This window comes from Cupressus sempervirens, chromosome 3 (assembly GCF_028749045.1).
Source record: "Cupressus sempervirens isolate cs-2001-9-10 chromosome 3, ASM2874904v1, whole genome shotgun sequence".
NCBI classification, from domain to species: domain Eukaryota; kingdom Viridiplantae; phylum Streptophyta; class Pinopsida; order Cupressales; family Cupressaceae; genus Cupressus; species Cupressus sempervirens.
This window is the reverse complement of record NC_143120.1, coordinates 710791775-710818886: the sequence shown is the minus strand read 5'-3', so window position 1 is coordinate 710818886 and position 27112 is coordinate 710791775. Positions and strand designations below refer to the sequence as shown.

The following is a 27112-nucleotide window of genomic DNA, read 5'->3' as shown; positions in this document are numbered from 1 at the left end:
GAAATGTCCATTTTTTCTGATTTTTTATGATATTTCAAGCCTCTAATCACATTTTCAAAATCAAACAACCAATATTACAAAGATCCACCAATTTCTCAATAAACTCCAAATCGGGTATGTCCGAAATAGTGCCAAAAACTTCACAACTTCACATATTATTAATAAATCTGAAAATGAACATTTTTACAAAAATTTCAGCAGCATAACGGCCTACAAAATGACATTTCCAGATCTGTATAGCATTTACACAACAGCTCACAAACATAGGACAAAAACTATGCTCATCGGGCTCCCGAAATTAACACAAAAATGCCCGGAAACACCACAAGAACACTAATAATCTATCTCAGAAGTTTAACCACGTCCCAATACATATATTCAGCTCTATTTTAACATCTTAAAGTCTGAAATACAGCAACAACCCAAACTGATATGAAAAGCTCAACCGAAAGCACCAAACTCTTACAAAAACACACCCGAAAACCCACAAATTTGCACTGTTCAGCACAAAGGCAAACTCTGCATGAGCTTGCACATGGAATGGCTTCAAACTCCCGTCCTTAGCCTTCCTGGAAACCTGCAAACTCTCGTCCTTGGGTCTCCTTCTCCACAGGTTTGGCAGCCTTTGAAGAACAACAAAGCAATAAGCGAAAATCAAGTGCTGGAATGAGCCCAAAATGCCTCCAAATCCCTTAAAAGAGGGCATAACCCTAACTCACATCCAAGAGGGGTTAATAAAACATATTTTAATAATAATTTTTATTTATTAGTCCATTGGTTTCCAAAGATTAGCCCCTTTTGCCGAAACTTCATCTTTTTTGGGCTTGCTTGCGTTAGCAAAGATTATTATTTTTAAATATTTGAAAAGGGGACATGATAGAAATGTGATTTAAAAAATTATCACAAAATTGATTGCAGAAAGATTGAAACCATGGCTTAACAAACAAATCTCTGAAGAGCAAGGAGGGTTTGTAGCTAGAAGACAAATTTTGGATGGGATAGGTATAGCTTCAGAATCTATCCATCCTATGTTAGTATTTAAGGAAAAGGCTACGTTCATAAAGCTAGATATGGCTAAAGCATATGAAAAAGTTAATTGGAGCTTCCTACATTAATACTAGTAGCCTTTGGTTCTAGTATAGACTGGATGATCTGGGTGATGAGTTATATCACTTCCTCCTCTTTTGCATTCCTGATTAACAGTGAACCCACTGAATTAATTAGCGCTTCTAGAGGCCTTTGTCAAGGTGACCCTCTCCCATATTTGTTCCTCTAAATGGCAAAGGGTTTGGGGAGGTTTATCAAGTCTCGTGTTAGGCAAGGACTCATTTGGGGATAGAATTGGGGTCATGGCCTCCTCCTTGTGCTCATCTTCGTCTTCAATTCATGGATGGCATTACTTTGATTGGTGCTGCTAGAATTAATGAGGCAACGAACTTCAGAAATGCATTGTATATCTATTTGAAAGCTTAAGGACAAAAGATTAATGAGGAGAAATCTTTTTTCTTCTTCTTTAATACCCTGACTCTTATTTAGCCCAGGATTGCCAGGATTTTGAGGTTTCAAATAGGGACTCTTCCTGTGGTTTACCTTGGAATTCCTCTCCCGATATGTGGCCTGCCTAGGGGGGTTTGGCAGGGTATTTTGCATAAGCTGTTATAAGGTTAATCGTTGGACTAATTGTTGGCTCTCAACTGCTGGAAGAGTGACACTTTTAAAAACTGTGGTTCAGGTTCTTCCTATTTATTGATGTTTTGTGTTATCAACTCCCGTAAGTTGTATTAAGGAATTGGAAACACTCTCTATGCAATTCTTGTGGACAGGTAACTTGTACTTTTCAAAGTGGAGTTTGGTCAACTGGTACTTTGTTTGCAGACCTGTGCATATTGGTGCGTTGAGGCTACGTCTTGCAGGTATGAAGTTGAGTTCAAGCTGCTAAGCTATTTTGGAGATGGTGCATCAGTCAAGTGTCATGAGTCATAATTGATATAGATATATTTTTTAATTTGTTCAAAATATGTAATAATCCTTTATCAAAATATAGTAATCAATAATATTAATCAATATAATATTGATTAATAAATAATATCAATAGATAATTAACAATATTTATTAATTACGTATGCAGCGACTACCACTCTTCAGCTATTGGCTAATAACTTGGAGGAGGAGAACCTTGGAAAGGAGGACACGAAGCTTCTTTAGAGCTTCCTTGCTGATGACTGGGCCAAGGTTCTCATGGCTGGGAAGGGAAAGAAAAAGGAGGCTAGTTAATGGCTTTCTGGTTTTTGTTGTTTTTTTGGTACTCTTATGGTCTCTCCCCATCTACTGTTGATGGTTTTGTTTTTTATGCTGAACTTGTTTATGGGCTGTAGGTGGTACGATGCGATGACCCCCTACATGCAATTTGTTAATTTGTTAAACTCTGCTGGTTTTAAAAGTAGGAATACTAGTAACTCTATATATTGGTATATTGTTTATGATGTTTTTGATATGAATCGTTAGGGGGACTGTTTGGTTGTGTGCTGGTTGCCAGTTGGTCTTGTGCTGGTTGCAAGCAAGTTTTTGATGGTTGTTCCACCACTGTTATAAAGGGCCAGCCCCCTAGTTTTTGGCTGCTTTTTTATCGAAAACAATATTTATTAATCAATATATTAATGACAAATTGTAATTAATAATATTATCAATATAATCAATAATACATATAAATAATTAATATAGAATACTTTATGTTAATCTGTAATCTAATATTAATTAATCTAAATAATTATTTTCTATGAAGAAAAAGATAGATGAAGAAGATATGGTCAGCCTGGTGCGAAGAAGGTTGCCATGGAGCTTTTGTTGCATCACTGTATTTGGTTGCAGAAATTCAGACACTTGACATTGACAAAATGTCATTTTTGCTTTTGCAAAAGGAAAGAAGACATGCAATTTGAAGGTTTTAATTCACAAGACATAGATTGTGCTTTTGCGACTCAATTCAATGGAAACCAAGGGTCAATGTATCAATAGTTAAGGTACAATCCTCATCTAAAGATCATCGTACATGTTCTTATTGAAATGGTCTTATTGAAATCAATTGTTTTCAAAGGGCCAAGGACTTTCTGAACTGGAATTATAAGCTGAAAGCATTGATCTCATCTAAAACATTGAAGAGAGGAACCTAAAGAAAGTGGTGATAATGTTCCTCACATTTGATGAGGAATTTGCATTTTGCAATGTTATTGTTGAATATGAGTGTTATTTGTAAAAGTTGTTTTCAAAATGTGCTTGTTGATGTCTATTGTTAAATCATCCACTAATCTTGATGGACAATGAAGACAAAAGAGGTGGTGTACCAAATCTCAGTTCTGACATTAAGTTGTGGATAAACACAAGGAAGGTATGAGAGTGGTAGGTGTACTCATTCTCGTGCGATGCCAAGATAGCACATGTAGTTCGACAAATAATGGGTTATCTTGATTTGATGCGAAGGTTAAGGGAGCCTTGACAAAGTTGATAGATTTTACTATGGACCTATTATAAAGCTCTTTGACACATGTCACAACTTGTGTATTTCAGGATAGGTCCATAAGAAGAGGTTGCTTGGCAAACTTTCGTAGATTTCAGGAAGGATCTACAGAGGCAAATTATCTATATGGGTCTCAGGATGGATTCATATAAGTGAACTATTTGTATGCCCAAGCTCATCAAAGAAGTGACCATGTGCGGGTTCAAAATGATGTAATGAAAAAACCTATTAGGTTTGTCATTAAGTGTTAGGAATATTGCACAAAGTTCCTAGACTTGGACTGGGCAAGACCGATTTGTCTTGTGACTTGGCTACCACTCGGCAAAATGAAAAAACCCTCAAGATTATATGCTTTTATACTTTATATATATATATATATATATATCATATTCCAACCTGGGCCGAGTAATAAAAACTCGTTAAGGTCTGCTCAGTTCAGCTGGCCTGACTGCACGCAGGACTTGTGGAGAGTCATGGAACTCTGATATTGCATCACAGGATGCATAAAACAGGATATTGAAACCCTATTATGAGTGCAATAGAATAAAGAACATTATATATATCATATTCCATAACCTGGGCCGGGTCATGAAAACTCCACAAGGTCTGCTCGAGTCTGCTCGCTGGACTACATGCAGGACTCACAGAAAGTCATGGAACTCTGATATTGCATCATAAGATGCATAAAACAGGGTATTGAAATCCTATATATATGGATGTAATTCTTATTATGAGTGCAATAAAATAAAGAACATAATATATCTGTGTACAGGCACTTCCCAATTTTTGTTACTCTGGAGGTAGTCAGAGACGCAACACTTGATTCCCGCCACATGGAAACTAGTTCATTTACCCCATTGGCCAGATAGCAAGAGGAATTTTCATCAGCTTGATGAGAAGTTGAGTACTGCTATGCTCCCTGCCACCAGAACCATTGATGGATTTCAAAGCTACAGAACTTGAGCCTGTAGCAAAGTTTTTCAAAACTCTAGTGTCGTGAGTTCAGAAAAGTTTTGCCATTTTTAAACATTGGGCTTTTATTTAAACACTGACAATGCTAATGAACCTACTGTACTTCAATTGGCCAGTTTTGATTTTGTCTGCTAGAGGTGTATTGTCAGAGTTGGGCACCTCAAAAGACATAAAAACCTTGTAAGGTTTCACATCATTTCTCAGCTGGGGACCCTTCTAACATTTAGAAATTCCTTCTTGAATGATGCCTTATTAGATCTTGGCATTCTTTGGAATCTTTATAGCATTTCATGGCTTTTTATCAAAATCCCCGAGGTCGTATTGAAATGTTTCATTGTACTTAGACATTTTTCTAATCCCGTAATATGTATTTTGATGCTGTCTCTGATTTTGTATGTGGCATCTACAGTGAAGAGGAGGCCAAAAAGAAGATCTATTCTGTATCTACGTATACATATACAGGTTTTGGAGCTCTGATCTCAGAGGAACTCTCTTACAAAGTGAAAGGTATGCTATTCTGCATATCAAAATCATGACTTCCTCGAAACGAAGCCTTGCTCACTAAATGACAAACTTTTTGACATTTTAAAATTATAAATATTCTTTCAGGTCTGCCTGGAGTACTTTGGGTATTGCCTGATTCATATATTGATGTCCCCAAAAAGGATTATGGAGGTAAATTTGATTCTATTGTTGTCTGGTAGGTATTGGTGAAAGGTTATATTTGAGTTCCCCTCCTGAAAAATTGTCACCACCATCTTGAATTCATTTCACTTTCAAGAAATTATTGACATCATGTTGAATTCATGTGGACTATTTGTTAATTGCCTTAGATCAAATAAGGTTTTTAAAATGGTACAATATTCAATATCATTAATTGTGTTTCACCGACAAAAGAAAAATGGGGCTTTTTAATTTCTGTCAGATAAATTATGACTATGAGGTCCTCGTTGAAGGAAATTTAAAGTTTCTTTGACATTGATGTTTGGTAATATATGGTTTTAGGTGACCTATTTATTGATGGAAAAGTGATACCTAGGGCAGAATACAGATACCCCGAGAGGCCACAGGGAAGGAACGACCGTCCAAGGCCACGTTATGATAGACGCAGGGATTCTACACAGGTTGAACGCAGGCAGCCAACACCAATGCAGCACAGAGATCCAACACCTATAGACCACAGGGACACCGCACAAGGAGGCAGTAGTGGTACAATACAAACAGAGAGAAGAGATCCCTCACAGGCTGGAGGTAAAAGGCAGATGTTCTGTAAAGTATATGTATAGTATTATTTCTCTTAATTTGTATTTTAATTCTTGAATCAATATTGCAGGAGGTCGGTAGTTGATCCATAATCACAAGGTCAACAGTTTAATAGGAATTCTCAATTACTGGTTGCACCTGATATTGTGGATGCATTAGGATAATTCCAGTCTTTATCTTTGGTTGGTACTATTCATGTTTTCCATGTAGGATTTTGGCATCTGATGGTAGCCTTAAACAAGGTTGTAAAGGAACTCTGCTTGACCATTATAGGCAACATTGTTCATACGAGTTTCAGAGGCCAAAATTTGTCTTTTGCTTGGACAGGGTCATGGTAAGCTCATTTCATCTCTAGTGACGAATGGATGTAAGCACATCTGTATGTAATGACTCTGTGCCCATCTGCTGGAAAATTTGATCCAATTTTAGCAAAATATGTTTATATGGCACTGCAACTCTGTTTTCCATATCCCGCGTAGATATTTTTGTGGGTTTTGAAGACCATAAATGGTGCTGTAGATTCTTAAAATGAATCCATCAAACTACGGAGTTTGTTACTTTTTAGGATCACCTGTAGTGCTTTTCCCAACTTTATTTGCTATATGAGATTCACTGACTGATTTTCTAATAACACAAGAAAGTGCAAGTATGTGGTGGTCCATGTGTATTTAGAAGGTTCATAATGATTGCACTCTGGCATGACATCTCCACATTGAATTAATTGAGGGATGGTCAATAATCTAAAATATGGTAATTCATTTAACTGGCTGTTCAGATCTCCCTTAAAGCTTGCTGTAAGGTGTTTCTGCCTGTTAGTCAATAATTTGCTTTTTGAGGCTAAAAAATAAATAAAAGAAGTTGATTATAGTTGGAAAACTATCCTCCTTGGCAATCAATTGTATAGTTTAGATGATAAAGGACTTCTATAAATGATTCAAAGCATTTTCACAGCCGCCTCCTGATGTTTTTTTAACGTGGAGGGCTCAATTCTAATATTGATTTTGATTGTATAAATTCAATCATGCTATGATTTGGATTAGCACCAAAATATTATGTGAGTTTTCTTATTTTTGAAATTAGAGTGAAGCTTTCTTTGCAAAAATGTTGTCAATAAAAGAAAATCTTCATATTCATCTAAGTAGAATTCATTTTTGATTAATCATAAGAACTTATATATCATAATTGACTAACCTAAAACATTCATGATGATTATTCTTGGGTTCTTTGTTTTCTCTAAAATAAATTAGGCAAAACTTTGCTATCCTACTCATTTAGATCATATTGCAACAAAAACTAAGAGAACTTTGTTACGTTCTTCTTTTGTTTTGTATTGCAACAATTTAAATATTTGAAATTTATACAAATTAAATCAATGTTAAAAAAAGAAATAATATCAATCAAGCTATATAATATATCCAAAATAGAAAGAGGAAAATTTTGTTTACAATACTCTCATGCTGTTTCTTGGCCATGCAACACTAGGAGACTTTGCATGCTGCATGTTGATTTCGCTAAGAATGATGTCACTTTTTTGTGAGATTTTTTGTATCCTTGTTTTTTGTTGTCGGTAAATTCTATATTGCATTCGACGGGTAGAATAGTGTCCAAAAGGGCGCGTGACGGTTGTCACTCCTTTCAGGAGGGTCATCGTCCGGAATGGACTTTGGATCATCATTGTAATTATTTGAATCATTTGGTAATCATTGGAAACATTGTAATGAGCATATTATGTATATGAATAAAGTATCTATTCTGTGTTATATCTTGCTATACTACATGCGATAAGTATCCTTTTACCTTGTACGATAAACATTTGGCACCGTTGCAAGTCGAACTTGGAACGAAGGAAATGTTATGAAGATTAATGTCGAATTTGTTTAACAAGGATAGAAATAAGATAAAAGATAAAGATGAAATACACACAACACGAAGTTTTAATTTTAGCGCAGTAGGTGGAGCGCAGACAAAAGTTCAGCAGATTGCTGACGGACATCAAGGGGGTGAAGGGGCACAGACAGAGGGAGTGCATTCACCTTGCAGTTTGAGGAGTGCCGAAGAATTGCTAGAAGAGACTCGACAACGATTAAATTTGGTAGAAGAGACAAAGGAGGAGTTCCTTAACTTGTATATGCCAAGGGTAGAGAATTCGAATGGAAGGGAAGTAAATCGCATGGCTCGAAGTGCAGAAGGAGCACGAGTATGAAATGAGCTCTTTGTTCCTGATACATCCGACGAACGGATACAAGTAGAGAATCAAACTACTTCGCTTGAGGAAGATTTTTTCTCACTAGGTAACGCAGTTGTTGGTAGTAGGACGGTTGTTTGGAATAGTTGTCAAAATGACGTGGGTGTGCAGAACAATGCAAGTGCTCGGAACATTGCGAGGGTGCAGAACAACGTGGGTGCTCAGAACAGTGCGGGTACACAATAGATACCTTAGAATCAAAATAAAGTATTAATGGCAGGACCAAAGGAAAAGTTGTCGAAGTTTAATGGTGACGGGACGACAAATCCAATCACATTGCAAGACATGTGAAACAATATAAATGGCAAATGGTGTCACGGACAAGGATGATTGGGTCCAACAGTTTCCAGCAACCTTGCGGGGTGTGCCAATTGATTGGTTTGCAGACGCAAATCTTTAGAAATTGACTACATGGGCAAAAGTGTGAAAGGAGTTCATAGTAGAGTTTCGACTGCTACAGGATGATATCAAAATTGTAGTAGAAATATACAACACAAAGCAATGAAAGAATGGAACGATCCATGCCTATGCAAGAGGGCTTAATAAGTTGGTGGAGAAGATGGAGAGTCAACCAGCTGACGGATTGAAAAAACGATAGTTTGTGGAGGGGCTGCGGCCGGCTCTGAAGAAGAAAATGAAGATTGTGCCTCCAACATCGTACACGTGTGTATAATAGGGCGATGGATTTGGAGAGTGAACAAAAAAAAGTAAGAAGAAGAAACACAAATTGTTGGATTCAGAGGATTCATTGTCTGAAAGTAGCAGCAGCGATGAAGAATCAAGCAAGAAAGTTCGAATGTTACAAAAGGATATGCTACAGATGATGAAAAAATTTAAAAATTTGAAAAAGAATCCTGACTTGGTGAAGGGAGAATTGTGGTGTGTGGACTGTAAAGAGGAAGGCCACACAAAGGGTTCATGTCCGAAGAAACAATTTTGTGATAATTGCTAGGTTGTGGGAGATTCCATAAAAGAGTGCTAGCTTAACATGAAGTCAAAAGGACACCAACAAGTATTATTGACATAGGAAGTGTCTGTCGGAACAAACACAAACAATGATGGAACCTTAGGAGGTTATCACGACAATAATTGACGCGGAAGGGGTGGTAATAATAATAACAATGAAGGTCGAAGTCGGATACAATACGATGTGAGCGGATGATCAATGATATAGTGTTGTGCGTGCAACCTCTGGGTGCATTTCGCTAGAGATTGTACCACGAAGGAGATGCCACAACTATTATGCAGATGGTGTGGTCCAGAAGACTACGAAGATTCAAAATGCCCAAAGCAGGGGGAACATTGAAGCATGTGATGAGAAGGTACTAGCCATTACACATGAGCAAGCTAAGAAGGCAAAATACACTGATGCAGAAGAAGAAGAAGAAGAGAAGTTACAGTAATCACGAGTAGAGTTAGAAAGACAAGTGAAAACATGAAAGTTGCAAGTAAAAGACACTACCGATACCTCGAAAAGAAACTTAGCTCAACAAAACATGATAAGTCAGGTAATGCAGATAGAAGTCCCTATTAAATTAAATGACCACCTTCTTACAATGCCCTAGTTACGGACGACCATTTTGAATATGATATCGCTTCTAAAAGTGATGAAGGAAACAAGAAGGAACGGTAGTGGAACGATGACATCAGACACAATGCTACTGGCACTCACGACTAGAAGGCATTTAGTAGTGGTCGAGATGGGCATTTTGGGAATTGTACTTATAGACACAATTGTGGACGAAGATTCAACTATGAACAAGAATGTGAAGACATTGCCATCCAAAGTTTGTGTAGCAGGAAGAACCAGTATAGGACCAAGCAAGAAGAAAGTAAAGCAACCAAAGCAGTCGACTGCGACATATATTCCTACAGTGCAGAGTGTTACATTTGAAGGATTGAATGGTGTAGAATGCCGAAAGTGGTGGTAGGAGACACCAGGTAACCATCAAGTGAAGGCTAGCATTCAGAAAGCACAGGTGGAATGGATGATACAAATGCTAGTATTATGTATCAGAGACTATGAAGGGTTTCTACGCATCTTGATAGAAATGTATGATAGGTTCTCCTGAACCAATACGTTTGAGTACTTTGGTTGCAATTTGGTGGTGTCATTCAAACCGTCTGACTTCACACGAGTATTTGGGATACTTGGCCATGCTCAAGGCAGAAGGAAAATAGAAAGTAAACTTAAAAAGATGAGCCGACAAGTAAAGATGCAGTTGATATAGCTCGTGTGTGGGGACTTGACGCAGGTGGAATAGGAAGCCCTTTTAGACACATCAAGGGGCAGAGGGTTGAAGAAATCCAATGTGCAGGAAGGTCATTGACGCTGTCTGATGGATGTGGTGAAGAGTTGCCTCACAGGCTCTAGCCGTGCCTTAGATATTTCATTTTCACATGTAGCGATGATGAACAAGATTCCGCACTATAGGGTATACGATCGGGTAGCATTGTTGGCCGAACAGATTTATGAATTCATAACATTACATCACAAGACATTTTACATGCCGCATTATGGCATCGACTTATTCCTGGAGGCAACGATGCAGATGATCCCCAATGATGTATTAGAGGCCAAACCAGGACCACTCACGCCAAGCGAACTACTGATTATGCAGTGGAGACATCTTGATACACTTGGCACCAAGACCATCAGACAGAAACGACCGAGGCTAGATGGTGGAAACATAGACAGTGGTCGGGAGGAGAACTCTTCAAAGGAAAGTGGGACCAATGGGGAAGAGGAAGAAGACGAGGAGGTAGAGGTAATTACAGCTACGCCATTGAGATACCCACAACCTACACTTTCAGCTACGACACATTTGACTCCTATTCGAGTTTTGGTCAGCTTAGGCAGCCAGTAGTGATGACACTAGTTTTGGTTGCGACATAGCTTGCCGTGGAGACGAGCTATTTCGGGCAGTAGTAGAGGCAAATCTGTCACCAACAGAGATAGTCGCTCCAGAGGTAACGATGGAGCATGTTCGTGAGGCTTTACTAGAGGCTGGAGATGAGACACCAGTGCTTGATACTGAGGGGGACATGGAGGTAGGACTAATGGAGATATCGACAGGCGAGGGTTTGAGGGCATCGAGTGTCTGATTGGACGTAGTGGGTGTTGATGCAGTGGTCACGGTGGATACGACATTGTTAGCATCACTTGAGCGAGACAGAGAGAGCTGAACCCAAAAGTTGAGCACGTACCTGAGTATGAGTTTCTACTGTACCTAGCATCTCAAGTGGCGTACCTGCAAACATCCATGCGGGAAGCAGTTCTGGAGAACCCTTGGCAGACATAGGAGGTGGAGTAGACATAGGATGAGGGAAGACCGCATAACGTTGTTGAGCGTATGGTGGAAGCAATAGAGAGGGCTATGGGTGTGCAATAGGAACATCTAGTAGCACCACAAGCAGTGATGAGAGAGACATTCTTCGTTGATATAGCAGCGCTAGCGACTCGGGCTTACTAGGTGGTGGACTTTGCAGAGATTTAGGCTTTGGACTCAGTAGTGAAGGAGCTGGAGGGAGTAGTATCCTTCATGAGATTAGGATGCTTGGCTGCCTTTACAGTCTGCTTTGAGGAGCGAGGATGGCCGAATGTGGAGATTGCAGAGATGTGATAGGATTGGGCCACAACGAGAGAGCCTGGTATGGAGAGTTGAGTAGAGGCTTTGACTCACGAGATAGTGGAGATACACAGGGAGGCATATTACACCTTTCAGAGGAGCTAGACAGACTAGATAGCAGCTAAGAGGGCTCGGGAGGAGTCAGTTGCCAGATTAGCCACGGAGAGGGAACCCTGGAAATTCGAGAGGGCAGCTTAGGAATCTGAGAAGGCAACGCTGTTAGATAGATAGAGTCAGCTATAGGAATTGGCAGTGGAGAAGGAACAGATAGCGGTAGAGGAGGAGAGAGTAGTAGAGGAGAAGGAGAAAGAGATGAGAGAGATTACAGGGATGATACAGTCAGCTCTAAAGCTTCAGATGGAGGCAGAAGCAGAACTAAAAGTTAGGAAGGAGCAAGTCTATAGGCTATGGGCGAAGCTGAACGAGTTGAGGGTGCAGACGACCACTACGCCAGGGATGCATCCCTCTATTTAGTATCTATACATTGATGTAATTAGTTATTTATTTTTGAGTTTTGTTGTATTGTCGTTCGGAGACGACTTTTCTTTTAGGGGGGATGATGTTGTCAGTTAATTCTATATTGTAGTTGACGGGTAGAATAGTATCCGAAAGGGCGCGTGATCGTTGAGTCACCCCTTTGGGAAGATATATGTACACCATTTGGAATGGACTTCGAGCATATTGCGTATATGAATGAAGTATCTGTTCTGTGTTATATCTTGCTATACTACATGTGATAAATATCCTTTTATCTTGCATAGTAAACATTTTTAAGGTTTCTCTAGTTTTTTGCAATTTTTTTTTTGGCTGATCAATTGAGCACTTTTTGTTGATAAAATAAATATTTGCATGTGCTGTCTCTTGATGATTTGCTTACAATCTCTATTTTTTTCCCCCTTTTTCTAATTTTATGCTGTTAATATATATATTATATTATTTATAAACTACAGGGGTTAGCCCATTAAAGGGCCATTTATAAATTAATAAATAATAGCGATAATTTTTAAAATTAGTATAATATTAAATTATATTTTTGATCACTTCAGGAATTTTTGAGACGGAGTAGAGAGAGCTTGGGTCATATTGAAATTGTGATTCAGACCAAATTTATGAAGTGCTTCGATGCCATCTCACCCGCCCCTCACAATTTAGGATGATTGAATATATTTTTAAATTTTGTTGATAATTGCTATTGCTCTTCTTGATCGTTCGTTTAGGGTTTTCTAGAGGTCGGAAAAACAACTAGTGGGACAAAATCATAAATACTTTCAATCTTGATTTCACATTAACATCGCTTCCGTTTTGCAATCAACCCTAGTTCGGAGTAATCCATCAGTTTTGTAAGTAATTTTGTAAGGTTCCATGAGTTTTTCAATGATTTTTAATAGCTTGTTATTTTTATAGACATATTAATATTGTTTTAATGTGCTTTAAATGCAAAATGGTCACAAAAAATTGGATCAAGAATTAGTCACCAGGGTTCAGAATTAATCAGATATAATAATTTTTTTGCGCAGATTTCTACTTTTATACTTTATAATGGTATAGTGTTTCATGTAAATATTGTATTTCGTGGTTTTTAGCCATTCATTCATCTCGATGGACGTTCAATGATCGCAAAATATGGGAATGGGAATTCATCTAATTAGCTGTTCAAACCTCTCATGCAGTTTGCTTCAAGGATGTTCTGCCAGCTTGGGGCAAAAACAAAAGAAGATCGTCTAAATTAAGTTTTACTCTCTAGGTGGAATGGCTATACGCCTTAGCCATCAATTTTCAGCAGATAGGTTCTCCTTTAAACTGTGACGATGTTCCATATAAACACAACTTATGATCTCCAAGCATTCATATGGTTTTATTAATAATTAAAGGGTTTTTCGATGTATACCAACTGTGGGGGGAAAAAACTAGCCCGAGTATTACTAGCCGAGTGCTCGCCAAAAAATGTCGCTTTTCAACTTAATAGACCCCCCCATAAAAAATGGTCAACTATGTAGTTTTCTGCATGATTCAATATAGAAAAGAAAAATAAAAATCTGAGTGCTGAGCATTTGTTTGTGAGGGTTCTTTTTTGTTTTGCTTGTACTGCATCTCATTTTTCTAGGTTAAAAATGGCATTCACAAGCAATCGAATTGGTGGAAAGCCTTATGAACCACATCAGCTGCCTCATGTTTCACTTCACATAGATCAGTGGTAAAGATATTGTAATATGTAATGGACTAAACATCAGATACATAGATCAATGGTAAACATATTGCAAAAATGTAATTTAATGAATACCAGACAAATATATATAAAGCTTAAAGTGGTGATATGCAGTGCTTATTGATTGTATTTGATAAAATGCCCCAATTGTCTCAGATGTCAGTTTACATAGATCATGATGAATATATGGCAAAATGTAATGCAGTGAATAATAAATGAGGTTGAGCGAGAGATTGAAGCCTGTCCTTCGGATTTGATAAAGGTATTGGCAATTATCAGAGTTTTACAAGGTCAGAGTGGAAATTTAGGGGGCATTTCATCGTGCATTGGATCAAAGATAATGAGATCTGAAGTAATAGTTAGAAATAATTTGTTTCCTTTGGATGCACGATTTCCGGTGCAATACTAAGGCTAAAGAATTAAGAGGCCAACTTGGCACATATTCCAGTTGTTGATACTACCTATCAAATGTTGCAATAAGATCCTATTGGAAGTATAGCTCATCGCATTGATTGTAAAAGAAAAGAGTTCAAAGGCACAAATCTTATGAGTTGAGTGAGATAGGATGCCATAAACAACACAATAACCAAAGGAGGTTTATAAGATGAAAGGTTGCACTACTTTGATGGTTGGGTAGTATAATGACCTATTAGTCAACTTTTTTGCAGGCTTACGACAAATAAATGACATTTTGAAGTCGATTGAAGTGAAAAATGATCAATATTTAATTCAACATCATGAATGAGATGATGGTTGAGGTAAGTTGTGATGCATGGTGTAATTACATTTCTAATATACGTCAAATTGGATAGGGTAGTGCCGTTGTCTAAGACTTGAGGAATTCTACAATGCATGTCTCAAACCACACGTCTAAATGATAAAATATACATACTTGTGTTTTGATCATTTTGTTATCATTTAAAAAACTTACCACATTAGTATGCTAACCAAAAGGCTGCCCATCCAAGGCATTCAAGGAATTAGCCATCTACGTGATGCATGCACACACAAAAAGAAAGAAAAGTGATAACATGTCATGCATGAAATGCTAGAATTGATGAAAGGTACTTGCCTTACATACCCAAACACAATACAATAATAGCGATAATTAGATAATACAAATACACTTATTGTTGAAGTGGAGGAAATCTCAACTCACAACTCTCAAGAATCACTACATGGAAACACCTGCCACAGAAAGAGATAAACAAAGCTATGGAGGCTAGAATTCATAGATTCACAAAGGAGACATTCTTGATGAGCAATTTTTTTTTTTTTATTCAATCAAAAAATGTTGTTTTTGATTAAGAAAAATAGGGTTTGAAGGGTGCCTGAAACCCTTTACACATCAAAATATTTTCAATGGAGCCCAAACAAAAGATACCGTAGACTAGAGGTGAAACAAGTCATCAACCAAAATAAGGTGACCAGGGTGGCCTCACAGATAACACAATACACTTCTGCCACCAAATAAAATTCAATAAAACCATTTAGAACCCTTTAATCCCAAAAGAGTGAGATCTAAGAAGTCGATCAAAGGACTGTTGGGAATGTTTGTATTTTTTTCTTTAACCTTTGTCCTACCTTCATCCACTAGAGAAGCCTCCTCCCAAACCAAAGCATTGACATCTGACGCAACCATAGAAACAGGCAAAACCACACAATTGCCAATAGGATTCCGACCTGCAGAGGGAGGGGCAACCACGACATCCACATCCAACAATGGATCAGTAGCCTGGTCAAACGAGGTAGAGCAACAAGCACCTGCAATAACCACAGTTGCGACTAAAGCCAAAGGAGTAGAGTCTTTAAGGACAGAGTAATGTTGGACCAAAGCCCCAGATCACAAAGAAAGTCCTTTCTTTGATTTCCTCAATTCTACAGGACAATGCGCTGCAATATGTCCAGTTTCAGAGTAGACCCTACAACGAAAAGGAATTTCTTCATAGTCTAGAGTTTGAATCCAAGAACCATTAGGGACCTCAAGTTTGATCTTCTTAGGGAGGCCCTTTGAAGTATTAACCACCACGAGGATGCGAGCGTAAGTAGTATGTAGAGTATCCAAAGATTTAGAATCCACCATTTGGAAGTCACCAATGGCATCTCCCACAACTTCAAGAACCAAATCTAGCTAGAGGTGGAGGGGAAGATTTGGGAGCCTGACCCCCAAAGAGGCATATGAGAAAAAGATTCAGATGCAGGGTCGAAATCCTCGTGCAAGGGTTTAGCTAACAAAGGGTAACGATCCTCCCAGCTAAAGTGACTACACAAAATAGCCCTCCTATTGTTAGCAACATCAAATCTTACTATGAAAAAACCCCTAACCACATGGTAAATCTAGACAAATTCAAAAATCAACAGGTCCCAATGCTTAGAAACCCAAGCATGAAGAGCCTAAAGGGAAGGCTAGAAGCCTCAAAATCTAAAAATAGCTACCCTCTTAGAGAAGCCCTCAATCTCATGAGCAATTTCTTTGGCAACATCATCCTCTAACTCCAATCGAATAGGATTGCAAATCGTAATAGGAGTCACAATCGAGGAAAAAACTAGATGATCCACAATCAAAATCCCTAATCTATGGACATCAGCTTTGAAAGTTGCCACATCCGCAAAAGAGGCAACATTGCCGGCTGTAGTACAAGTAGAAAACCTAACCCTTGATCTACTGCCAGAAGAAACAAGCCGAGTGGACGTGACCCCAATAACCATTCTAGGTGATGGAGGGAAAAACAAGCAGGAGCAACGAGCGGGAAAAATAAAAATAAAATGTTGTTACAAAGAGAGATCAATCCTTATAAAAGAGATCAAAACCTTAAAAGGTATCTGACTTAGGTTGCATTATAATAATTAATAAAAGAATTATAATAATTAATAAAAGAATTATAATAATTAATAAAAGAATTAATTATTATATGCTTAAAGTTTAACTTAAGTAAAATAGAGTTAATAAGAAAACACCTTATTACTATAACACCACACAATAAGATAAACTTAGGAAATAGCTAAAAATTTAGAAACTACTACTAAAAGTAAATTTGGGTCACGACAACAAGGCCTGATGAGGTACCCGAGCACAACCAAATCTTTGTAAAGAGGAAAAATAGAGAAAACCACATGGGAAAAACCCTACTCCAAAAAGAGATACGAAAAACGCTAAAAGAACTAGTGAAGGACTGCATAAGCCTCCAAATTAGTGAATGTCTTAGAAGATAGAAATAAAAAGATGATCATGAAGAATACCACTGAAGCATATAGAAGCTACAAATCTCTATCAAAAAGTAAATGCAAACCTGAAGAACCTCCATTAAATATAACTTGACTAGGTAGAGAAGACTATAATTTGCATGAGTGCCCTTAGAAGACACTACTTGAATTAAGAGGCACGTAAAGGAAAACAACTAAACTCAAAGATAAAGATGACATAAAACACCAAAGCTTGAAGAACTGATCAATCAAACTGATGAAGGGCCACACCACCCTACCAACTCACAACCAAGAATGCAACAATATGGAGACAAGAGATGACAAAATGCTTCCCAAGAAATTTTATTATACTTGAAAATCCAATAGCAATTACAATAACATTTCCGCAAGATCCCTCAAGATCCAATCCAAACCCAAGCTAGTCCAGATCCACACTCTGGTAGAAACCTCCAAGATCTCAACTTGTGCTCACAAGCCACCAAGCAACCTCCTTGTTTCTAAACCACAACCACTAGCTCTTCTCACAAACTCGCAACTCCACCACAATCCTGCTGTAAACTGCCTCACATTTGACGCTTTGTCCACGAAGTCAGGAAAACTCACTCTTCACTTCCTCTTTCTCTCCAAGCTTCTACTAAGAAGAGATCACACCTTGAAGCCTTTACACCTTCTAGCTTTTACCTTGAAGCTTGACCTTCCAAAGCTTTCACACCTTGAAGCTTTACCTTCCCAAGCTCGATTAGAAATGCTCATATGCCTTGCTCAAATAGGCACTTACCACCCAATGCATGATTTATCCACAACCTTCTAGAATTCCACCTACACAATATCCACAACCTTCTAGGATTCCACCTACACAATATCCACAACCTTCTAGAATTCCACCTACCCAATTAGAAATTTACATTTCTTTTATGAATCACAACAAATATTAAATGCATGATTTAAAAAAAATTTCACAAGCTTCTAAGATGCCACCTACACACCTCGATAAATGGAATGACAACCATTTTTATTTTAATTTTTTATTTATGCCACCTATGCACCTTGAAAATAGAAATTCCTCTTATCTTTTTTTTCCCTTATTTATATTATTATTATTATTATTTTTCCTTCTATTTTCGTCACTTTCTCTCTCCTCCACAATTACAAAATAAATTTTTTTTTTTCCCATGCAAGATGCTCCTACATCACAAACATAGAAAACTACATCCAGAGTAAGAATGAAAAGAAGAATGTCTATATGGTAAATGATCCATCTCACTGAAATTCATAGGTACCCCAACCATTGCATCCACCTAGTAGATAAGAACACATACTGAATACATACTTCACTCCACCGAACCAAGGAAGCATAAGAACAAACATAATAACCCCCCAATGCAGGCAAGGGTGAGATGGCATGAAACTAAAAAAGTGGGCCGATAGAACTGCATATCAAGGAGACACAATCAAGATGCACAAAATAATACATATGTATGTATTGAGGTGATCAATCTCAGATATGTCATGAGGCTAATGTCACAGAAGGGATACTCACACAAAGGAATATGACAAAGGAAAAATATTAGCCCCCCATGGAACTTTAATCAGAGTAGTGCATATACAATAAAGCACAAGATATAATGAATCCCAAGGATACAATAATCTGCATGAGTGTTCTTAGATAACACTTCTCAAATTAGAAGGTAAAATAAGGCACAAGATATAATGAATCCCAAGAATACAATAATCTACATGAGTGTCCTTAGATGACACTACTCAAATTAGAAGGCAAAACAAGGCAATAACTACTGGAACACAAATACAAAAGGAATAAGACATTTTATCTCAACGTGTTTGCAAAAATGCACACATGAGATGTCTACAAAGACTAGAAGAGACATACACTAATACATTAGATACTACAACCCATGATGAATCATTTAGAAGCAACAACATCGATCCCTAAATTTGAAACAACCAAGATATCCACCAAAATGCAAAAATGCAAAAGCTTGAATGGAATATGCCTCGAGAAAAATCTGGAAAAAACAACTAGCATCACTGGAAATAGAATAGAAAAACCTTTCCAACGAGATAACAAATTCCCAAATCGAAGATCAAATGCTTAAGATATGTTTTCTAGAGTGCAAAATAGAGATCTAGAATTTGATAAGAAAATAAACCATCAAAATTGAAAAATACCTATACCAATATGACATGCTCAGAACCATCTTTCTAGTGATATCTCGTTTGCACAAAATGGAGTTTGTATGCCTAAGATATGAGCAAAAAGTTGAAGGTATGTCTAAAAGAATTAGAAGGCTAACAAGCATGCTGATGTCAGCAAGTGACAAGCCCTAATTTAATTGTCAAATGACCATTGAGGAAAAAGACCCCAGATGTCAAAAATATTATCCAGCTATTGAGAAAACTCAGTAACTAGAAAAAAGGGGTTAATGCTAGAAAATATTCTGGTGGCCAAAATAATAACACACATGTTTAAAAAAAAAACCAAATTCACATGTGATGGAAAAATGAATTCCTCCCATAAAGGTGAAAAACCTCGTGAATTCTCCATATCGTCTGAAACCTTACAAAACCACCAAAAAGTACATGGCCAATAAAACACCACATAGGCCTGCATAGAAGTATGCAAAAAGGGTTGTAGTTGGACCCAAGCATGGGTCCCAAGGCTCGCAGGGCCAATGAGAGAAAAAACCATATGAAATAGGTTGGAACCGTCCATTGAATGAAAACCACCAATAAAACAATGTAAAAGGATGCCAATTGTGGTTTGTCAGGCCACAGATTGCATTCTTAGGGGCCACTAGGTCCAAATCAATAGGTAAAGTCAAACCTGTCAGCAAGTCACATCAAAGGCTTGTGCACCACATGATTGGTGTGTTGGTTCTCAAAATTGTTGGTTGAAAACCTACAAGCCTTGCTTGCTTGATGTTGGGAAATCAACACAATTTTGGTCAATGAAGAAGGTTGAACACACTTACTCAACCTTCACCCTTTAGGGGGTGCAAAACCTAGGTGGTTATACCTTCTTATCTCAACTCCTATAGAGGAGAAAAATCACGAATGCAGACTTAAAAATGATACTCTTGAGTAGGCAAGTACTTTCTCAAGGAGAAATGAGGTGATAATATATTGAAGTTGAAAATTAAAATGTGAAGTAAGATATGCAAACAAGAGAATGACACAAAGAATTTCACCTTCCACTGAATTGCACTTATCCTTAGAAAAAATAAAAGACTAGTCCTTTCCTGATGGGAGATTAGAGCCAATAACAATGTTCGTTGCAATCATCCAATTACTAGGACACAGGCTCACTTCTATCAATTGTTGGACAGAGAACTTGAGATTATAAAACCCTAGTTAATGGAATTTAACTCCAATAGTAGTGAAGATCAATTACACAAAACCCATCCATAAAATTTTCTTATCAAAGATTTATTTCTTCAATTTCAATCCATCAACAACAATATTACTCCAAGAAGATGATTTGCAAATGCCAACAATTATGATCTATTCTCGAACTTTAGAAGATAAACAAAGTTTTTTTATTAATTATGAAAATAAGTACAATTGGACGGTGACTGGTTGAAATGTTTATATCTATGCTGCACATTCATATATCCATATCTTTGTATATCTATATCCCTATCTGTAAGGTCTTGGTACCCTTTCTTATAGAAAATGAAAGGGTGCAAAAAAGCTTTAGACCTTTACAGAAAAATTAACTAATAACTAATTGCAACCATTTACAAGATTTTACAATGATAATCTTTTTAATAAGATTTTAAAATAAAATATCACAATCCTCGAATCATATAATTTTTTTATTGAAAATGTTGGTTCCCATGAAGGTCTTCAAACTCATCCAAAATAACTTTGACCTCGGCTCTATCTTCTTCAAGCTCTAGCTCCTGCACATTACTGATGTAGCTAGCGCGATTCTTCCGCAAATCCTAGGTTGCTACGTACATTTTATTAAGAACATCAAGTTAGTCCTCCTCCACCGATGATAAACGTAGTTGCATAATTGGTCTTGGGTCATCATGCTCATTGTATGCTTGAATGGGCAGTCCCATGGTGAAGAGTTTTAAAACATGCACAAGAACATAATAACAAATTTGCTATACAAGGGCATTTCGAGAGACTGTTGCCTTATAACGTCTTATACATTTCCTCTTTGTGAGATCACGAAATCAGAAGTGCCTTAAAACATCATTCCCAAAATCACAAAATTAGAAGCTTGATAGATGAAAATAACATTTTTTATTGGAAAAATTTCAAGGCTCCATCATGGTGGTCCCTTAAAAAACTTGAATGCCTGGGAGACATGGTTAATATTGGTGATTGACGTACAATTTAAAATGAGCACGAGAGCCAAAGAAAATGTTCGTGGGGGGGTTAGGTATGGCCTGACCAATGTCCGCGTCAAGCGTCACACCTATGCAAGTACCAAAAAAAAGTGCCCATTATTTTTAAAATGTGTGCTCTACAACTTTATATTGCATGCACCATTGATTTAAAAAAAAAAAAAACAATGCCCTTTCTAATAAAGTAACCTTTTAATAAAAAAATATTTTTAATATATATATTTTTGATAAAATAAAAAATCATTGCATTGGTTTGCATGCCCAGGCCGTACAACTTGGGTGTAGAATTATTTTGCCTTAGATTTCAACAGTAACCAAATTGGGCATTTTATATGGAAATGAGGGGTTTTTGGGTGCTTTTAACTCAACGATGATGTCCGTAAAAGCTCAAAGTGACCTTAAATAAAGGTCGTCCACATATACAATACAAAATCCTTTGCAGAAACCATATCTAAAAATTAAAGTCAATTCTCTTATGAAGAGAATAGGGGAATGAAAGTTTGGGGCTCTGATACCATGTTGAAGTTGAGGAAATCTCATACCATAGTACCCAAAAATCACTGCATGAAAATACTTGTCACAATCAGAGAGAAACAAAGCTACGAAGGTTGGAATTCATAGATCCACAGAGGAGACATTCTCGATGAGAAAAAAAAAGAGAAATTTCAATTCAATCAAAAAGTGTTGTTACAAAGAGAGATCAATCCTTATAAAAGAGATCAAAACCCTAAAAGGTAACTGACCTAGGTTGCACGATAATAATTAATATAAGAATTAATTATTATATGCCTAAAGTTTATCTTAAGTAATATAGAGTTAATAATAAAACACCTTATTACTCTAACATTTATTTTGCATTATCCCAATGAAATAAGATGTAATTACATGTTATAGCCACACATGCTCAAATCATCGCAAAGAAAGTCAACTTTCTAAGAAAACCCTACATCTAAATCCAAAATCAATATTGAAGCTATCTTCTGTAAACTTTTGTTCATCTTTTATTTTAGCACAAACAACTGTCTAGCACTTAAAAGTGCAACTTTTCTTCTTTTTTTGCACTAAAAGGTCCAATCATTCATTTTCTTACTTTGGTAGATTTTTCGTTAGAGAGTTTTAGTCGCATAACTTTTGACAGTCATAACTTTGCACTCATGTGTCCTATTTTCTCTTATAAATATTATTGGAAAGCATGTGCAAAGATCTATAATGCTAATTGCATCTGAAAATATAAATGCTCAACTTTTAAACTTTTTTCAGGGTTTTTAAGGTCCTTATTTTTTAGTTTGAAACTTCATCGAAGAAATATTTTAGGATAAAACTTCAAAACCTTCCAAATGGCACATGTTATTAAGATGATTCTTTCACCAATCACTTTTATTTTTTAATTTTGCTTACTAGATAAGCTTTTCATCTTCGTACAAACTTGGATAGGTTGAATTACTAAAAATAAAATATAATTTTTTTTTGTCATTTTAAGCTTTAGGGTATTTGACATTTTGTAATTGTCATCATAAGCTCTGAAATAAATAAATAAATAAATAAATAAAAGGAAATTTTTGGGTGATGCAAGATTACCCTCCACTAAATGCTCACACATCAAGAATAGACATTCATGTACCAAATGAACTTCTATTCATTCACCACCTTCATGCTTCAAGTATATGTAAAATGTATTAGGAAACAACAAATCTATAATACTAGCACGTGTAAAAAATGTTTGCATTTACCCTCTCTTATGAGCATAGGAGGTGTGTTTGTATAGATTATAAGATCTTGCACATTAATTGCTCCCAACCCAACTGATTTTTATTTAGATGTACCCACTTTTTCCTAATTAATTATTATTAATAATATGAACAACTTTTGGTGCTAATACTCTCCTAATATAATTATGTATTTTTTCCTTATACAACTTTGGTGCAACAAAAATAAGGAGAGCGATCAAAATGAATATGTAAGGGAAACATAGATGTTTGATGGAGTTTCAACCAATTTGTGTGTGACTTGCAAAAAATATTTTTGTGATTACTTGTTGCTAATAGACATATACAGTCTTAAAGTTTCTTTAACCCTTGACTTTGTTATAGTGAGGTGCACAACTTCTATTTAATAAAAAATGATTTAAAGTATATTTTGCTTGAACACAATAATATACTTTATAAAACTTTGCACATTTTTGGTCATGATTCAGGTGATGGTTTGTATCAATAGTACCGATCTCAAAAGTCATGAATGTATCCACCTTGTCAAGTTTCAACAAAAATAAAATTGCTTGCATTTAGTGTTAAAATTAAAGTACTCATGTAATGCCCCGCTAGGGAACCCAAAAGAGATTAGCCTAAAGTTTCACTAAGTTTTCCAAACACATTTTAAAAAAAGATAATAACTTAACAACAACAAAAATAATTTAGTGGAAGTAATAACACACACATAAGAACATACCATAAAACATATTACATTTCTTAAGGGTCCCATGATGTTGAATCACATTTAAGTTTAATTAATACTAAAACTAATATATAACACATCCACATTAAAGAATAACTACAGGTATGAATCCATTTAAATAATATACAATTATCTCAAATGCCAGTTGGCAATAATCAGAATGCACAATCATCCACTATATAAGTCACATGGTATGAAAGGTTGAAAGAATATACATAACAAAATAGATTACATCATCTCTTAAGATCCATGAAATAAAAAACAACACAATAGGTATAACCATCCATCAAACATAATCATAAATTTGGCCTAAAAAAGTTCGACAAAACAGTTATAAAAGTCAACTAGGGGTAGGCATGACATCCACTCCCCCTAGACTTAGGCTTACTCCTAGAAGCCTACAAGAAATATAAAACTAAACTATGGGTAAGAATTACATCCACTTCTCCTAGACTTAGGCTTACTCTTGGAAGCCTATAAGAAAGATAAAACTAAAGCACTCACTGTACGGGTCCCATTGAACCCTTTTCCCTTGTAGGAGGGTATAACTCCACTGAAAACACCCAAGAAAGAACAACAACAATGATCACAGTACAATATATATCCATCAAATATATAATAAAAAATACATAACATACCTGTGATTCATGTCATGGAGGATCTGTCGGGGTTTGAAGATCTCCAAAATGCAACAGACTATCACTAAGACCCTATAGAACACACATGCACATGTACACAAGTTAACTTGAATCACTCAAGAATATGTATGTGTAAATTATAGTAACAAATAAATATAACCATATATAAATTTACAATATTTACTGTAGCATCATGTAATGCTCTGCCAATCTGATTGATATCTAAGTCATGTAGTGATAGAATGTTCTCTGAATTACAGAATGTAGGTGCTCTAAGGCCAGACTGTGTAGGAGTAGGTGCTACAGGATCCCAGGTAGGTGTGGGGACAGGTTTTGTGGGGACAGGAGTTGTATGGCCCTATGTAGGAGCAGGTTCTGTAGAATGTGCAGGGATATCCTCCTGTCTCTGTGAGGGTTGTGGTCCTGTTGTGCATGACAAAATATGGCTGATGTGTCCACCAATGTCACGAAGAGGAATCTCCGTGACTGTCGACAATGCCTGATATGCTCCAAGAAGATCAGATGCTAAATAAGATGTCATACGACACAATGCATCCACATCTGATATGGCCGAAACCTCTAGTGATGATGGTAGATCTGCCATCTCATATAGATCATCAGCTCCTGTGCTAGAGGATGCACCTATCAAAACAGGACCACAAGATCGTAACATGTATTTGCCACCTCTATTTGAAGATATCTCCTGTAACTGTGTGACAACTGTGGCAATGCTAGAATATATCCGAGTCCTCACTGTATCATCAGGAACACTCAAACCTGCAACAATCATCTATGGACCTTTTGACACGACCAAAAGGTTTGGGCCTACCATTGCCCGTTTATTAACAGGCGCAGGGGTGTCCGTAGGACTAAATCTCTCTGACAGTCAGCCTCAGCCCTGTCCAACATGACCTAAAAAATCTGTATAGTCGACATCCTGATGTAAATGAAATTCTGCAAACAATTGTTTGTAGAAATAAAGGGGAAACTCATCCTTCTGTGGCCATCTATGATGTGCGGCTAACCACCGAGGATATATAAATGGAGCAATGAGTTGATCTATACACTTCATCGCTAAATAAACTCTAACCCTAGCCCTATTTGTATAAAACAAAAACATGATATTCACTATTAGAAGTTGTAATCTTTCTTTGGTGTGTTTATAAACCAAGGTTAGAACTCCTTTCTTTATTGTTGTAATATATTAGGATATAAGCCAAGGTATCCTAATATATTTCTTTTTTGTCTTTTTTCCACTACATCTTATTTTGTCATCTAGTGGAATATGTGAGGACAAATATTTATTGTAATTTCTAATTTTAGATTATTCCTCCTTAAGAGGAATCTCACACTTGGCCTCACACACTTATGAATGGTGGCATTCATAGACATGGGAGTTACATTCTAACTCCTCTCTCTCATCTCTATTTAAGAGATGACCCTCTTCTCTCATTTAACAATGAGGTTTCTTCATCTTCTCAATTATTGTATGAGCGATTGCTCTCTCTCTCTCTCTCTCTCTCTCTCTCTCTCTCTCTCTCTCCCTTCTTAGGCTTTTCATGCCTCATTCATAATGTCACAAGGGGTTTTCTTTGCTTTCCCCTTTCCAAATATCTTGTCTCATGGTGTTGGATCTTGAAGCTTTCTCTCTCTTATCTTAAGGTAATATCTTTTCATGCATTTACTCACTTAGATTCTTTCCTGGTATTGCTTATTTAAATATTTCTTTTTCCATTTCTAACATGGTATCAGAGCAGTTTAATCTTTGTTTTGAGTGTTTACATGATGGTACGATTCGAAGGAGACTGTTGAGAGAGATTTCACTAATTTTTTTTAATCTTCTTAAGTTGGAAGAAATTGAAGTTTTTTTTGGATTTGACTGGTTTACCGCCAAACCCGTTTAACTTCTGTTTGCTCTAATTTGTGCAGGTTACTTCTTATTTTCTATTAGTTTTCATTTAACCCTCTTTGGAAGGCTTGTTCTGTGTTTTTTTGCAGTATCATTTTGTTACATTGATTTTTGTTTGAAATGTTCATATATATATGCTAGTTTTTGATGGGTTACAACCTTTCATAACTAAAAAATGTTCAATTTTTTTTCTTTGCATTTTGCTGCTGCCTAGAACTAAACAAACAGGCATTTTCTTGACTAGCCGTCTATTTTAGAAGTTGTAATCTTTCCTTGGTGTGTTTATAAACCAAGGTTAGAACTCCTTTCTTTATTGTTGTAATATATTAGGATATAAGCCAAGGTATCCTAATATATTTCTTTTTTGTCTTTTTTCCACTACATCTTATTTTGTCATCTAGTGGAATATGTGAGGACAAATATTTATTGTAATTTCTAATTTTAGATTATTCCTCCTTAAGAGGAATCTCACACTTGGCCTCACACACTTATAAATGGTGGCATTCATAGACATGGGAGTTACATTCTAACTCCTCTCTCTCATCTCTATTTAAGTGATGAACCTCTTCTCTCATTTAACAATGAGGTTTCTTCCTCTTCTCAATTATTGTATGAGTGATTGCTCTCTCTCTCTCTCTCTCTCTCTCTCTCTCTCTTCCTTCTTAGGCTTTTCATGCCTCATTCATAATGTCACAAGGGGTTTTC

General features: G+C 36.6%; 1 protein-coding gene across 1 annotated transcript in view; it reads left to right on the top strand.

Annotated features, from left to right (window-relative positions):
* The window catches only part of LOC149568738 (multiple organellar RNA editing factor 3, mitochondrial-like), a 43175-nt gene extending 36856 nt beyond the window's left edge, over positions 1-6319 (top strand). Inside the window, exons 2-5 of the mRNA XM_089821621.1 lie at positions 4896-4993; positions 5096-5161; positions 5492-5737; positions 5820-6319. Of these exons, the coding sequence (XP_089677747.1) occupies positions 4896-4993; positions 5096-5161; positions 5492-5737; positions 5820-5830 (421 nt within the window). The 3' untranslated portion in view covers positions 5831-6319. The remainder of the gene's footprint in view (positions 1-4895; positions 4994-5095; positions 5162-5491; positions 5738-5819) is intronic.
* Positions 6320-27112: the final 20793 nt, after the last annotated feature.